The 15,915-nt window shown below is 34.7% G+C and overlaps 1 protein-coding gene across 1 annotated transcript in view; it reads right to left on the bottom strand.

Moving 5' to 3' along the window:
• Nucleotides 1-715: 715 nt before the first annotated feature.
• tdrd7b (tudor domain containing 7 b) overlaps nucleotides 716-15,915 on the bottom strand; it is a 34,502-nt gene continuing 19,302 nt past the window's right edge. Inside the window, exons 9-17 of the mRNA XM_073835786.1 lie at nucleotides 15,724-15,835; nucleotides 15,429-15,631; nucleotides 14,804-14,938; nucleotides 14,381-14,464; nucleotides 13,174-13,308; nucleotides 8,445-8,555; nucleotides 6,426-6,949; nucleotides 5,984-6,144; nucleotides 716-3,418 (exon numbers count right to left, since the gene is read on the bottom strand). Of these exons, the coding sequence (XP_073691887.1) occupies nucleotides 3,198-3,418; nucleotides 5,984-6,144; nucleotides 6,426-6,949; nucleotides 8,445-8,555; nucleotides 13,174-13,308; nucleotides 14,381-14,464; nucleotides 14,804-14,938; nucleotides 15,429-15,631; nucleotides 15,724-15,835 (1,686 nt within the window). The 3' untranslated portion in view covers nucleotides 716-3,197. The remainder of the gene's footprint in view (nucleotides 3,419-5,983; nucleotides 6,145-6,425; nucleotides 6,950-8,444; nucleotides 8,556-13,173; nucleotides 13,309-14,380; nucleotides 14,465-14,803; nucleotides 14,939-15,428; nucleotides 15,632-15,723; nucleotides 15,836-15,915) is intronic.

Consider the following 15,915-nt stretch of genomic DNA (forward strand, 5'->3'; position numbering starts at 1 on the left):
AGTGAGAGATGTATCTGTCGCAAGCGTGACGCAGCGACAAGGAGCTCCCAGCACTGGGCCCTGAGTCAAGAACCAAGACTTCCTCCACATGTCTAAAGCACGAAAGCATCGCCGCATGACTTTGATCATGCGAAGTTCAAAAGAGAGCCTTCCTGGAGCGAAGCACCCGCAATGGCATGCACAAGCAATGCGGGCAATCAGCCCCCTCAAGGGCTGAAGCCGCATGCTGTGCACCCATGCAAGCAACACACAAAGTGTGTGTGTCCTCACTCGTAATGAAGTGACTTTGTAGTGTTGCTTCTTATCTTTCTGAACAAACTTGGACATAACTCTCAAAACAAAAGCTGTGCTAACTTGCATAAAACGGAGAGTCATTAACAACACACAGAGCGCTTGCTGAAATGACAGAAGCTAGCGCTGTGTTTCACCGTACGTGCTCTTATACTTCTTGGTCGGTGACGTCATGACGCCCGTGACTTCTCACACTCCTATTGGACTAGTTGCACACATGATTCAGGACGTGCTCACGCAGGAGGCATTCCCAGTGTTGCGACGCAGCTCGAGTTACCTGGAAGGGAACTACTGATATAGAAATCATGGCATTCATATCTTATTTTATTTTCATAATTTCTGAGTAAAACTGAATATTGGACAGTAAAAAGTCAACTTTCACAGGAATTCACATGGGAAGATTTGAAAAATAAGACTGCTGACGTCAGCTGAAAGAACAAGCTGATTGAGAAGACATTTTATTCATTCACATTAACCCAAAAAGGTGTATTAATAAAGAAAATTGGTTCAATTTTGATTCCAAGTTGACATTTACGGAATTGAAGGAAATATATTAAGTTTATGTCTACTATCAGTGATTGTTCCACAGTTATGTCTAAAATATTAAGCATCTGTTTAAAATAAACACTGGTGAAATCCTACATGCCAACAGTTTAGCTTTCAAGTCTAACTGTCATATTCAGGTAATAAAACTATAATTTACTATGCCATTGCTATTAAAATACATTGGATGGTCACAATCCCAAACATTTTATGCCTCCACTATTTTTTTTAGCAAGACACAAAGAAAATAAAAACTAAATAAATAATGCTAAAACCAGAGCTCAAATACATACAGTTGAGGTCAATAGTTGCAGAATCTGCAAAATGTTAATTATTTTAGCAAAATAAGAGGGATCATACAAAATGCATGTTTTTTTATTTAGTACTGACCTAAATAAGATATTTCACATTAAAGATGTTTACATATAGTCCACAAGAGAAAATAATAGCTGAATTTATAAAAATTACCTTGTTCCAAAGTTTACATATTACATTTTTTTTGTTTAGTGATTGTTCATGAGTCCCTTCTTTGTCCTGAACATTTTAACTGCCCAGAGTTTATCAGAAACATCTTTTAAGTCCCACAAATTCTTTGTTTTTTTTTCAGCATTTTTTTGTATTTGAACCCTTTCCAACAATGACTCTATGATTTTGAGATCCATCTTTTCAAACTGAGGACAACTGAGTGACTCATATGCAGTTATTACAGATAGCTCAAATGCTCATTGATGCTCCAGAAGTAAGAATTATGCATTGAGAGCCAGGGGTGTAAACTTTTGAACAGAATGACAATGCTATATTTTTCTTATTTTGCATATGTTGTCCTAAGTGTGAAAAGATGGATCTTAAAAGCATACAGTCATTGCTGGAAAGGGTTGAAATACACAAAAATGCTGAATCCCAAAGAATTTGTGGGACCTGAAGGATTTTTCTGAAGAACAGCGGGAAGTTTAACTGTTTAGGACAAACAATGGACTCATGAACAACTATCAATAAACAAAAAAATAACACAGCTGTGGATCATTCAGGTAACAACACAGTATTAAGAATCAAGTGTATGTAAACTTTTGAACGGGGTCATTTTTATAAATTCAACTATTATTTTCTCTTATATACTATATGTAAACATCTTTTATGTGAAATATCTCATTCAGGTCAGAACTAAATAAAAAAATAACATGCATTTTGTATGATACCTCTTATTTTGTTCAAATAATTAACATTTTGCAGATTCTGCAAGATGTATGTAAACTTTTGAACTCATCAGTACATCTACAGCATATCTCTTGCCTTTTAGACTATTAAGACTCCAAAAAGCTTCTCCATGTAAACAATTTTTGAAAAACACACTATCAGCTTTGTGCAAGTTAGAGCACTGTGCATTGTTAGTCTGTTTTGGACCATATGTGACCCTGGACAACAAAATCAGTCATAAGGTTAAATTTTACAAAACTGAGATGTATACATCACGTGAAAGCTCAGTAAATAAACTTTCTATTGATGTATGGTTTGTTGGGATAGGACAATATTTGGCCGAGATACATCTATTTGAAAATCTGAAATCTGAGGGTGCAAAAAAATCAAAATACTGAGAAAATCAAAACTTTAAAGTTGTCCAAATTAAATCCTTAACAATGCATATTACTAATTAAAAATTACATTTTGATATATTTATAGTAGGAATTTTACAAAAAATCTTCATGGAACATGATCTTTACTTAATTTCCTAATGATTTTTGGCATAAAAGAAAAATCAATAATTTTGACCCATACCATGTATGTATTTTTGGCTATTGCTACAAATATACCCCAGCGACTTAAGACTTTTTAAGGTTTTGTGGTCCAGGGTCACATATAGAGTAGTAAACTGGCAGCTTTGTAACATGCTATACTTAAAGCATGAAGCAAGCCACCACATAGCACATCATCTGGACAATCAAACTTATATAATGTATTCAGACAGTTTTCAGGTACATTATGGAATATGATTGACAGCATCAGAGTTTGGTACAGCTTTAGTGATCATGATTAACTTTAGGTCCCACAGAAGATGAAGGTTTGATTTCACGGATGATGGATCTTCACAGCTATTTTGTGTTAAAGCAAAGGCAATACTCTACAAAGTACATTACCTACTCTTTCACCAAGCATAGATGTCAAACCCTTGAAATGGTACTGCTAGCCTGCTTCTTTAAAATGTAAGTTGTTAAAATTCCAATACTTCAGTCTAAAAGTTTACCCTTTAAACTCTATGGATCACGTTTGCTGATGCATATCTGCATCCAAGTCACATTTGGAAAAAATAAACCTTTTTATCTATATCACCCCAATAAACAACCTTAGAGAACCTTCAACAAGGGATTCTATGCTACGTTGGACATCTCATCAGTAAATTCAGCCATAATGTCATGAAGCCAAATGTCCCGTTCTTCTTGTGAAGTGTCCACCAAGTAGATAACCACCTTACGCTCCCAGGACTGTGACGCCTCCTGCACCGATTCTAGTTGGGCTACCAGAGGCTTCTTCTCGACGTGGTTCCTGAACACAATGGAGGCCTCCTCAGACCACTGCCTGGGTTTTACACCTGGAAAGATCAGAAACATCTTCAGATCTACTGAACAGAATTTAAAAAAAATGCCAGAACTTCTTCAGAGATCAGTTCTTTCTGAGATACTACTTATATCATGTGGCCCATATGAGTCAGACTTTGACCAGGCTCTTTGGAAGCAGGAGTGATAGTCAAAACAGCACACAGTCTGTAAAGTACTCTGGTAAGTGATATGAATTTGGAAGGGTTATATTCAGTCAGATCTCTCCTAAATCAATTTCCTTTCTCTCTTCCATTAAAAAACAATAGACAGTAAAATATAGTAATTGAAAAAGTCATATTATTAGTATATAAACATTAAGAAGTTCAAAAAGTGTAATTATTTTTAAACTGAAGAACAGGAGGAGTCTAAAGGAGAATAATTCTTCTCCTTCAGCATAATTTTATCCAAACAGGTATTTTACTCTCAGTTTAAAAATAAATTGATTACACTTTTTGAACTTCTTTATTTATAAATACTAATAATATGACTTTTTTAATTATTATATTTTACTGTATTCTGATTTTTAATGGTAAACCACTTTGCTAAACTGTTTTATGGAAGCCTGTTTCTCCACTGAATAAAAAAAATTAAAAAAGGTAATTGTGACTCACAATCTCACAATTCTCTCCAATTTTTTTCAGAATAGCAAGTTGTATCTCGCAATTCTGACTTTATAACATGCATTTTCTGATAACATATCCGTCTTTTTACTTTATTGCTCACAATTGAGAGTTTATTTCTGGCTATTCTGACTTTATACTTGACAATTGTGAGTTTATATCACGCAATTCTGAGAAAAAAGTCAGAATTGAGTATATATCCTGCAATTCTGACTTTATAACTTGCAGTTCTGACTTTCTCAGAATTGCGTGACATAAACTTGGAATTCTGAGAAATAAAGTCAGAATTGTGAGATTTAAACTCACATTTCTGATTCTTTTCTCAGAATTTAGAGTTTTATCTCGCAATTCTGATTTTATAATGCAAATTCTGAGAACATATCCATATTTTTACTTTATTTCTCACAATTGCGAGTTTATATACCGCTATTCTGACTTCATAACGTAAGTTTATATCATGCAATTATGAAAAAAAAGTGAGAATTGTGAGTATGTATCTTGCAATTCTAACTTTATAACTCGCAGTTCTGACTTTCTTTCTCAGAATTGCGTGATATAAACTTGGAATTCTGACAAATAAAGTCATAATTTTGAGATTTAAAAAAGGTAATTGCGACTATCTCACAATTCTCTCCATTTTTTTTTTCAGAATAGCAAGTTGTATCTCGCAATTCTGACTATATAACGCAAATTCTGAGAACTTTTTTTTACTTTATCCCTCGCAATTGCAAGTTTATATCCCGAGAAAAAAAGTTGGAGTTCTGAGAAATAAAGTCAGAATTGTGAGATTTAAACTCACATTTCTGACTTTATAACACACAAATTCTGAGTACATATTTTTTTGACTTTATTTCTCTCAATTGCAAGTTCATATCCTGTTTTTTTCTGGCTTTATAATTCATAATTGTGAGTTTATAGCACGCAATTCTGAGAAAAAAGTCAGAATTATGCGTTTATATCTTGCAATTAATAACTCACAAATAACTCACAGTTCTGACTTTCTTTTTCAGAATTGCATGATATAAACTTGGAATTCTAAGAAAATAATTCAGAATTCTTAGAAATACAGGCAGATTTGTAAGATTTAAACTCACATTTTGAGTGTTATCTTGCAATTCTGACTTTATAACACACAAATTCTGAGAACATATCAGTCTTTTTACCCCTCAAAATTGGACTTTATAAATCACAAATGCAAATTTAACCCCATTGTTACACAGAAAAGGCTTAAGCCTAGTCCCAGACTAAAATGTATGTCTGAGCTGTTTCAACTAAAAAAGAAACTTGCATTGATCTTGAAATATCTCAGTGCCCTTGTTTTGTCTCAAAATGTTCACCAGTAATGTTTTTTTCTAAGGCATGTTTATATAAATGACTTTAATGTCCTAACTGAACTATGGCCTAATCCTGGCTTAGTCTAAGCCCTGTCTGTGAAACCCTATATCTCACAATTCTGTGGAAAAAAGTCAGAATTGCAAGAAAAAAATTCAGTATAGCGAATTTTTATCTTGCAATTTTTACTTTATTTTTTACAATTGCAAGTTTATATCCTGGTATTCTGACTTTATAACTCACAATTGTGAGTTTATTTCACGTATTAATTAAGCAATTCTGAGAAAAAAAGTCAGAATTACAAGATGTAAACTCACAACTGCAAGAAAAATAGTCAGAATTGAAAGATAAAACTCGCAATTACCCTTTTTTATTTTTCATTCAGTGGCTGAAACGGGCTTCCATGTTTACTCTCACTGTTGGTCATTTTGATGTGTCCTTGCTAACTAAAAGTTGTTGTAGGATCATTCACAGGAACTGTATGGGATCATCGAAAAAGTCTCTTCTAAAAGAACAGTGGATGGTTTTTTGAGAACTAATGAAATACTTGTCTAAAACCGCCTTTCAATAAATGAAAGAGCCTTTCTAATAGGAAATGAAGTGTACCAGCCAGCTGAGCAGTGATGGCCTGGAAGGGAAGCTGGCAGAACTCCTGGGTGAGGGGCCGGAGCTGGGTGCAGTTCACCAGCTCATGTTTGCCATAGTCCAGCTGAAACACTGACACCAGACCATTGGTCAGGACTCCCTTCACCAGCACACGGTACCAGCTGCAAAATAAAACAGATGAGTGGTCACATGGCCTCATTTAACACGTTAGCTCCCAAGCTTTTCAGTGACAAAACAGCTATCCTATTCCCAAAGGTCAAATCATGCTCCTGGAGGCCCACCTTACAGCAGAGTTTAGCTCTAGCCCCAATTAAAAACATCTGAACAAGGCCTTGCGGATCATTAGAAACTTCCAGGCAGTTATTTAGGAGCTAAACTCTACAGGAACTCTGTCCCTTCAGGAACACCCCTGATCTAGACACAGATACTAATGTTTGCTTACTTGTTTTCCACCTTGGCAGCAAAGACCTGGTTCTTCTTCACTTTAGGTGGTTTCTCCTCCATCTTATTATAATGCAGAATCATCTCCCCCATCAAATCCACCAGTTTGGACATATCCTGCCATGACTGTAGCACAAAGTGCCCAGGATGGCATGCCACTGAAACAAACACGTCCATATTCTGCCCAATCTCAGGCAACTCCAGCAGTGGCGGAAGAACCAGCTGTTCAGGCGGAGAGCCTGGAGGTGTGCTCTGGCTCCCCAATGGAGATGAGATCCTCTTGGGTATGTGTGGGGCTTTATCCTGTCCATCAGTGCTGAAGCTGGAGGTCTGGATGGTGGCAGGGTTTGTCGGGGCGTTAAGGGATTTTGAGGGCCCCCGGCTGCTTAAGTAAACATCTTTCTGGTGGTTCCACAGATTAGAGTCGGCCAGCTGTTGGTTTAAACTGCAGCTTGTGTCATGGAAGTTCTTGCTGGTGAAGAGATAAACATGAGCGAGACGTTTGGGCTCATCCACTTTAGCAATCTAATAACAAAGAATAAATGCAATCTTTTTTAGTGCTTATTTTCTGCCTTTCTTTTAGGTATTATTTTAATGCACATCAAATTACTTGGAGCAACCTGATATATTATACATCACCAAACACACAAACAGGTTCATCTTCTTAAAACGGCTTATGTTAAATTTAGTTTTTGTTCCTGGTTCATGAACTACTTTCCCTCCAACATGTCATGAATGTAGCAATGCTTTTAAATATCAGCTTGTTAATGTCAGCGTTGTTATTATGAAATAAAACTAAAGTAAATAAAATTGTTTTATTGCAAACATAATTGAAATAAATTTGAAGTAGAAATATTAAGTGAAAAATATGAAAAATGTTAATTTTAAAAACTACAAATATCAGTTTAGGTACTAAAATTACTAAAACCAGATTATTAAACACACACACACACACACACACACACATACATATATATATATATATATATTCATGATATTCATGAGTCCCTTGTTTGTCCTGAACAGTTAAACTGCCAACTTTTGTTCAGAAAAATCCTTTAGGTCCCACAAATTCTTTGGTTTTTCATCATTCTTGGGTATTTTAACCCTTTCCAACAATGACTGTATGATTTTGAGATCCATCTTTTCACACTGAGGACAACTGAGGGGCTTGTATGCAACTATTACAGAAGGTTCAAATGCTCACTGATGCTCCAGAAGGAAAAACTATGTATTAAGAGCCAGGGGTGTAAACTTTTGAACAGAATAAAGATGTACAATTTTCTTATCTTGCCTAAATATCTTTTTTTTTTTTTTTTTCACATGAAGTACTGCCTTTTAGAAGCTACAGAAGATACTTTCCCAGAAGACAAAATAAGTAAAATAATATTCAAAAAATGGTCCTTAATGCATTGTGTGTCCTTCTTGAGCATCCGTTTAAATACATGAAAATGCTGAAAAAATTTGTGGGACCTGAAGGATTTTTCTGAACAACAGCGGGCAGTTTAACTGTTCAGGGCAAACAAGGGACACATGAACAACTATCACTAAAAAAAAACACAGCTGTGAATCATTCAGGTAACAACACAGTCTTAAGAATCACGTGTATGTAAACTTTTGTAAGTAAACATCTTTTATGTGAAATATCTTATTCAGGTCAGTACTAAATATACAATAACATGCATTTTATATGATCCCTCTTATTTTGATAAAATAGTTAATATTTTGCAGATTCCGCAAGGTGTATGTAAACTTTTAACCTCAACTGTATATACTCAAAAATGACAAGAACATACAATTAAGGAAACAAACTAAAATGTTTACAGTAAATGCTAAAATTCTTTGCTAATTTAAATGCATAATGCATTGTTTTTGTTTTGTAGGGAAGTAGTTCGTACAAGCATCTATGTGCCTTTCTCTTTTTCAGAAATCTGTCCCTGTTTTATTCTTATATCTTATGTGCAAATAAAATAAATTAAATGCGAAAAGGAGAGGAGAGCAGCATTAGTATTTTACTGGCCTTCAAGCTGCAGTCACTGCAATGGAGAACAGTGTCTCTCAGCCACTGGACAGCATCTGGAGTCCATGAGCCTACGTTCACAGGCAGATCAACCAGACAACACTTCAGCACCTGCAGAGTGACAAATATAGGCAGACAGACAAGCTTGTATATTATTGATCTAACAATTAAATCAGCCCATTATTTTTTTTTTTTATTCTGTCATCTCTGAGTCACCCTCATGTTATTCCAAAATAGTCTGACTGAAATTTCTAAGCTGCTATTTTCATAGAATAAAAGCAGATGGGTATGGAGGACCATGGACAGCCTTGAATCATAAGGACAAAAAGAAGCCTGGATATTTCTGCCAAACATAAACTGGTAACACTTTAGAATAATGGGCCGTTGTTAACAAGTAACTATGCAGGAAGTAATAGGTAGTTCTACATTAACACTTAATTTAATACTATTAACTAATATAGAAGCAAGATTAACTAAGCAGTAGGTAAGTGATAATTTTGGACAAAGGTAGTCCCTTATTAGGTATTTGATAATTACTAAAGAAAAAATTGTCATTGAGAACTACTTGTGAACTGTGACCAATTCATAAAGAATAACTAATTAACTATCACAACAGTAAGATTTATAAAATCAACAATTAGGTTATTTGTGCAAACTAATTTATGAACACCACCACCATCACCGGCTGAAATTGTGACTCTTACCAAAATATGACTGGATGTGTTCTCTGTTCATTTCAAACAAACATATAATATCATTTCTTTAATTAGGATGTAATGCCAGCAATGATTTGATGCTCATGATTGGATTATTTCACTATTATGAGCTGCATTTAGTTCAATGTTCAATGTTTTTTTTAGTATTAGTATTAATAGTATTCTGGGGCAGGCTTCTCTTTAGTGTGATAGTAAATAATTATGTTCTTTTACTTCCGTAATGAAGACATTAACTGCATTTATTTTGTAAAGTACAAAAACATTTTTCACAGTACAATGTCTGAATAGCACTAGTGCTTCAGTGCAAGTTTACTGTAAATTACTTGTAAAATCCATCTTAACCCCTCAATAATAACTCAAGTGTTACCTTGTCAGTCTGTATGAACTACTAGTGTGATCTGGCCCATTATTTTAAAGTGAAAAACATCTTAACCCCTCACTAATAACTCAAGTGTTACCTTGTCAGTCTGTATGAACTACTAGTGTGATCTGGCCCATTATTTTAAAGTGAAAAACATCTTAACCCCTCACTAATAACTCAAGTGTTACCTTGTCAGTCCGCATGAACTACTAGTGTGATCTGGCCCATTATTTTAAAGTGAAAAACATCTTAACCCCTCAATAATAACTCAAGTGTTACCTTGTCAGTCTGCATGAACTACTAGTGTGATCTGGCCCATTATTTTAAAGTGAAAAACATCTTAACCCCTCAATAATAACTCAAGTGTTACCTTGCTTGTGGCTAGGTATATTTACTGTGCCAAATTTATTTTAAGAGTTTAATTTTACTTTAATTTTAAAATGTCCTCCAAACATAATACCCCCAAACATAAACCTACCAATTTTATAGCAAATATGCAAATTTATCATTTCATTAATAAGCGATTTAGATAGCCCCCTTAACCTACCCCCAAACCTAAACCATTTTACAGCAAATATGCATTTTTTCATTATATTAATAAGTGATTTAAAATGTAATATATAAAACGTAACGTTAACTGACCAAAATATGCAGGAATATTCTCATTTTGATAACAATATAGCATAAAAAAAATTATAGTCACTAATCACACTCCTACCTCTAAACCTAACGTTAACCATAACTCTCTCTGTACAGTAATAAAGAAAAACATGAAAGATGGAAACGTGCAATCGCAATCATTTATTCATTGCAAAAATGTCAACAGCCGTACCAAAAAGTAATCCAAATGACTATGTGTTTGCAGCCGCAGTCGTCTCTGGCGGAATACAGACAGTAGGTTTCTTTGAGGTACAGAGTAGGATTTAGGTTGCTGATGGCTGAAAACAGTGTTGCCAGATTGGAAATGTCCAAGTATCGTACCAGAAGCTCAAAATTATCGTATTTGGGAGAAAATTATCGTATTTTAGTCAAACGTTCAAAATAAAGATATTTATCTAGATGTTACAGCTATTTCTCCTTTTTAGCACTCATTTTCTATACCTTATTGCAATGCTAAACTAATTATCTTACCCGAGTCAAACGTTCAAAATACAGCTATTAATCTAGATGTTACAGCTATTTATCCTTTTCAGCACTAATTTTCTATACTTTATTGTTAAACTAACAACCTCAGTTTTGAAACAACTGACCTAAGTACGACAGGAACGTTAACTTGTGCTTGTGAGAGAGAGCCATTCTCCACGATGATTGGTTGAGAAGACGTAAGATTGGATGAAAGGCATGCGTAACGCACGTTCACGTCTCCTCACAATCATGAAGGTAGACGTAGTATCCACACAGCTAGATCTTTGAGAATAGAAGCTCTTATAATTACAACGACCATGGTGTCACAAAATTCTGAAATTATCGTACATTGTGGTATTATTGATCGTACATCGTACAGAGGTCAAAATTATGGTACAAATACGATAATTATCGTACGTCTGGCAACACTGGCTGAAAATATTATCCTGATCCTCTTCGTGATGGCGCCTGCGCATCGTTCAAACAAATCTCACCAGAAACACGGCATGTCGTAATCTGTAGCGAATGCTGGCAAGAGCCAGAGCCAATGAACGTTCGATTTTCCTGCCGTAAAGCCTGTAGTTTCCTGGTGCGTTTGTATTTGAATTGTTAAATGCACTGCAGCGCAGGGTTTATTGCTGTTGCTGCTGGAGTCGCTGCTCGGGATGGAGATGTCACGATCGTCATATAAAGGCTTGAATTTGGGTCTGGTCCTCGCAATCGTATGAATTCTGAAGATCTGGATTACAGCGTACAAATAAAATTGTTTGATTTTATGATTATGATGCGTGTTCGGTGCATTTTATGGTTGTATTGTTAGTCACAGCATGTCGGAGAAAACGCCTTTTGTGTCCCACCACGGCAAACGAAGCTAATATTACATGAATGGTTAAACGATTGCAGAAATGTCATTTATTTTAATGGTTTAAAGTGTAGTCTTGTTTAACATTTTGTAGACCTTAAAATGCTAAAAATACTAAGTATTTGTACGTTTAGATGCTGTAAATATGTCAGTATTGTATGTTTTAGTGTCTGGAAAAACGTAAGTAAATGTACGTTTTGGAGAACCACATTTTATGTAAATACATACGAATTATCATGAGATCACGTTGCATATAGACATGTTGGTGAGGGGTTAAGATGTTTTTCACTTTAAAATAATGGGCCAGATCACACTAGTAGTTCATGCGGACTGACAAGGTAACACTTGAGTTATTATTGAGGGGTTAACATGTTTTTCACTTTAAAATAATGGGCCAGATCACACTAGTAGTTCATGCGGACTGACAAGGTAACACTTGAGTTATTATTGAGGGGTTAACATGTTTTTCACTTTAAAATAATGGGCCAGATCACACTAGTAGTTCATGCGGACTGACAAGGTAACACTTGAGTTATTATTGAGGGGTTAACATGTTTTTCACTTTAAAATAATGGGCCAGATCACACTAGTAGTTCATGCGGACTGACAAGGTAACAATTGAGTTATTATTGAGGGGTTAACATGTTACTGACAAGGTAACACTTGAGTTATTAGTGAAGGGTTAAGATGTTTTTCACTTTAAAATAATGGGCCAGATCACACTAGTAGTTCATGTGGACTGACAAGGTAACACTTGAGTTATTATTGAGGGGTTAAGATGGATTTTGCAAGTAATTTACAATAAACAGTTTTTATCATATTTTATATGACATACTGTACAGCCATGCATTTCTTTGAAGCACTATACTGATATTCTAACAGACATTGTAATGTGGAAAATGTTGTGTTTGTGCTTAACAAAATAAATGCAGTTAATGTCTTCATTACGGAAGCAAAATAACATATTTACTATCACACTAAAGAGAAGCCTGCCCCAGAATACTAAAAAAAAAAAAAAAAAAAAAAAAACAACATTGAACTAAATGCAGCTCACAATAGTGAAATAATCCAATCATGAGAATCCAATCATTGATGGCATTACATCCTAATTAAATAAATTATATGTTTGTTTGAAATGAACAGAGAACACATCCATTCATATTTTGGTCAGAGTCACAATTTCAACCAGTACTTCAACCGGTGATGGTGGTGGTTTTCATAAATTAGTTTGCACAAAGAACCTAATTGTTGATTTTATAAATGTTACTGTTGTGATAATTAATTAGTTATTCTTTATGAATTGGTCACAGTTCACAAGTAGTTCTCAATGACAATTTTTTCTTTAGTAATTATCAAATACCTAATAAGGGACTACCTTTGTCCAAAATGAGCAATTACCTACTGCTTAGTTAATCTTTCTTTTCTATTAGTTAATAGTATTAAGTTAAGTGTTAATGTAGAACTACCTATTACTTCCTGCATAGTTACTTGTTAACAACGGCCCATTATTCTAAAGTGTTACCCATAAACTTATTACTGTTTGCAAACAAAAGCAACAGTTTTTAATGCCCTTCATTAAAAAAAAATCTCAAAATCAACACAAACTGCTTTTATAAACCACTACTCTCATTAACCTCTTTGTGCCATCATTAGCTGTTGTCTGACCTGGGCCGGGGTGGATATGAGGTCACGCAGCAAAGGAGGTGGGATCTCTCTCAACTCAGTGACCTCCACGGATGCCTGAACTCCTACATCCACAAACAAGATGTCCAGCACACGGCTTCCATGTAGGTTTGTTATCTATGGTGAAACCACAGAAAGAAGTCTCTCATGATCACCAAGGTTGCATTTATTTGATCAAAAATATAGTAAAAAATAGTAATAGTGTGAAATATTATTACAGTTTAAAATAACTGTTTTCTATGATAATATGTATTAAATTGTAACTTATTTCTTTGATTCTGACATTTCAGCTCTAGCCTTCAGCGTCATATGATCGTTTTAAATCATTTTAAGTCATATTTTAGGATTCTATGATGAACAGAATGTTTGAAAGAACATCCTTGCTAAATAAAAGAATAAATGAATTTAAAACAAGCTTACTGACCACAAACTATTGTTTGGTAGAATGTAAGAGAAGAATCTCTACAGAAATTAGGAATTTTCAGTCATTGCCAACAAAGCCACACATAGAACCATTTGTGACCCTGGACCACAAAACCAGTCATAAGGGTCATTTTTTTTTTGGAATTGAGATCATCTGAAAGCTGAATAAATATGGTTTGTTAGTAGGACAATATTTGGCTGAGATTCAACTATTTGAAAATGTGAACTCTGAGGGTGCTAAAAAAAATAAAAAAAAATACATTTTTGTCCAAATGAAGTCCTTAGCAAATCATATTACTAATAACAAAAACAAAAATTAAGTTTTGATACATTTTAATATATATATATACACTAAATATCTTCAAGGAACATGATCTTTACTTAATATCCTAATGATTTTTGACAAAGAAAATTAATACATTTTGACCCATACAAAGTATTGTTGGGTATTGCTACAAATATACCTAAATGACTTCAGACTGGTTTGGTCCAGGGTGACATTTTAGCATTATAATACCATAAAATTAAAAAATGTCTGAGGACATGAACAATCTTCCAATTGTCACTCTCATAATTCTGGTAATTCCTACACAACATGAATGCAGCGTTCCTGGCGCACGAGGGAACTATTTCACAAAATACAAATAAAGAAACAAAGGAACAAATAGATCAAATGATCATTTGAGGCCTTTGGACTTACGGATTTACAATAGTCGTTATTAACTCCTTTCTTTTGTTAGCCATTTCATTAACAGTACAGACTCACCTTCACCCGGGACCATTTGCCTTTATATCGAGCCAAACAGTTTTTGCCACAGAAAGGCCGTGAAACCAGCAACTCTGATGTGACCTTTCATAAGGGAAAGATATGTGAGCATGTCCTGTTTGCCAGACAACAGGAGGAAATACATAATGAAATGGACATCACATTTCTCTACAGGGTACTGATACGTAATAATATACAATGAACAATTATTTAAAACACTTATGACTATGTTAGGCACTCTAGCACAGAATCTGTGCCAGCAGGTAACTCTTTACTAGGGATTATGTACTTGACGCCTGCCAATCTGATTAAACCCATAATCCCAATCTGTCTATTTTGGCCTCTTCACCTCCTCTAAAGAAGTTTCTAGCAACATATTTGAAGCTGCAAATACAGAGATTATGCATGTTGCAAGAGTGGTACCTGGGAATGGAAATAGTGTTCGGTCTTCTCCAGAATTTCGTTGAGTTTAGTCAGGCCTCTGGAGGGCACCTGGCAGTAGATTGTCCCATCTGAGCAAACACTGGTCACATTCACATTCATATAGGCACTGTTCACCTATGACAGAATGCAAATATATACAGTATATGTAATAGATGTACAGTGTATGCTCTTCTTTAGAACTTTCTAACCATTAAAGAAAAAAATATTAAGCAAAACAACAGATTTCTGCATCGATAATAACAAAAAATGTAACTTGAGCACCAAATCAGCATATTAGAAGGATTTTCAAGGATCATGTGACACTAAAAACTAGAGTAATCGCTGCTGAAATGCAGCTTTGCATCACAGGAATACATTTTATTTTAAAATATATTAAAATAGGGAACAGTTATAAAAACATTTCAAAATATTATTGTTTTTACTGTATTTTTGATCAAATAAATGCAGCCTTTCTGAGCATGAGAGACTTTCAAAAACACATAACTACCTTGGCAATAACATAGTATTCTTAAGGCACATTGGCATTTGCCCCATGGTACCAGCACAGTATTTTTTTGCATATTAGGGTTTCATTGTAATATCAAACATTTTAATTTTTGGTTACCTTTAAAGGACTCTCTAAGGATTTGTCTTGCAGAGCTTTCATACAGGCAGCATTGATGTTGATATCATCATCTTGTGATGTGTCATACAGAACCACCAGAGGCACATGTTCACGCTCTAAGATTTCAGCCAACAGGATCTTGCCAGTTGCCATGGACTCAAACCTCTTCAGTACTGCCTGCTCCTGACTGAATGACTCCAGGCCTGAAACGAATTGATATTAAACAATTTTTGGCATTAAATGTAAAATTATTTTGCCTAAGTAAATTCATAACTGAAATTCATGCAAATCTCACCTGCTAGTTTACATTTGGTGGCTTGGAAAGGCAATCTATAAAACTTCTCATGTAACTCAAATAGTTTGCTCTTGCTGATGACTTCAGAAAAGCCATGATCCACATAGTACACCTGTTCAAATAACAAAGTGTAGTTATAATTATTACAAAATGTTTTATAAGCAAAACTATTACACAAAATATGTCACAGAT

This window comes from Garra rufa, chromosome 3, assembly GCF_049309525.1.
Source record: "Garra rufa chromosome 3, GarRuf1.0, whole genome shotgun sequence".
Classification (NCBI taxonomy): Eukaryota; Metazoa; Chordata; class Actinopteri; order Cypriniformes; family Cyprinidae; genus Garra; species Garra rufa.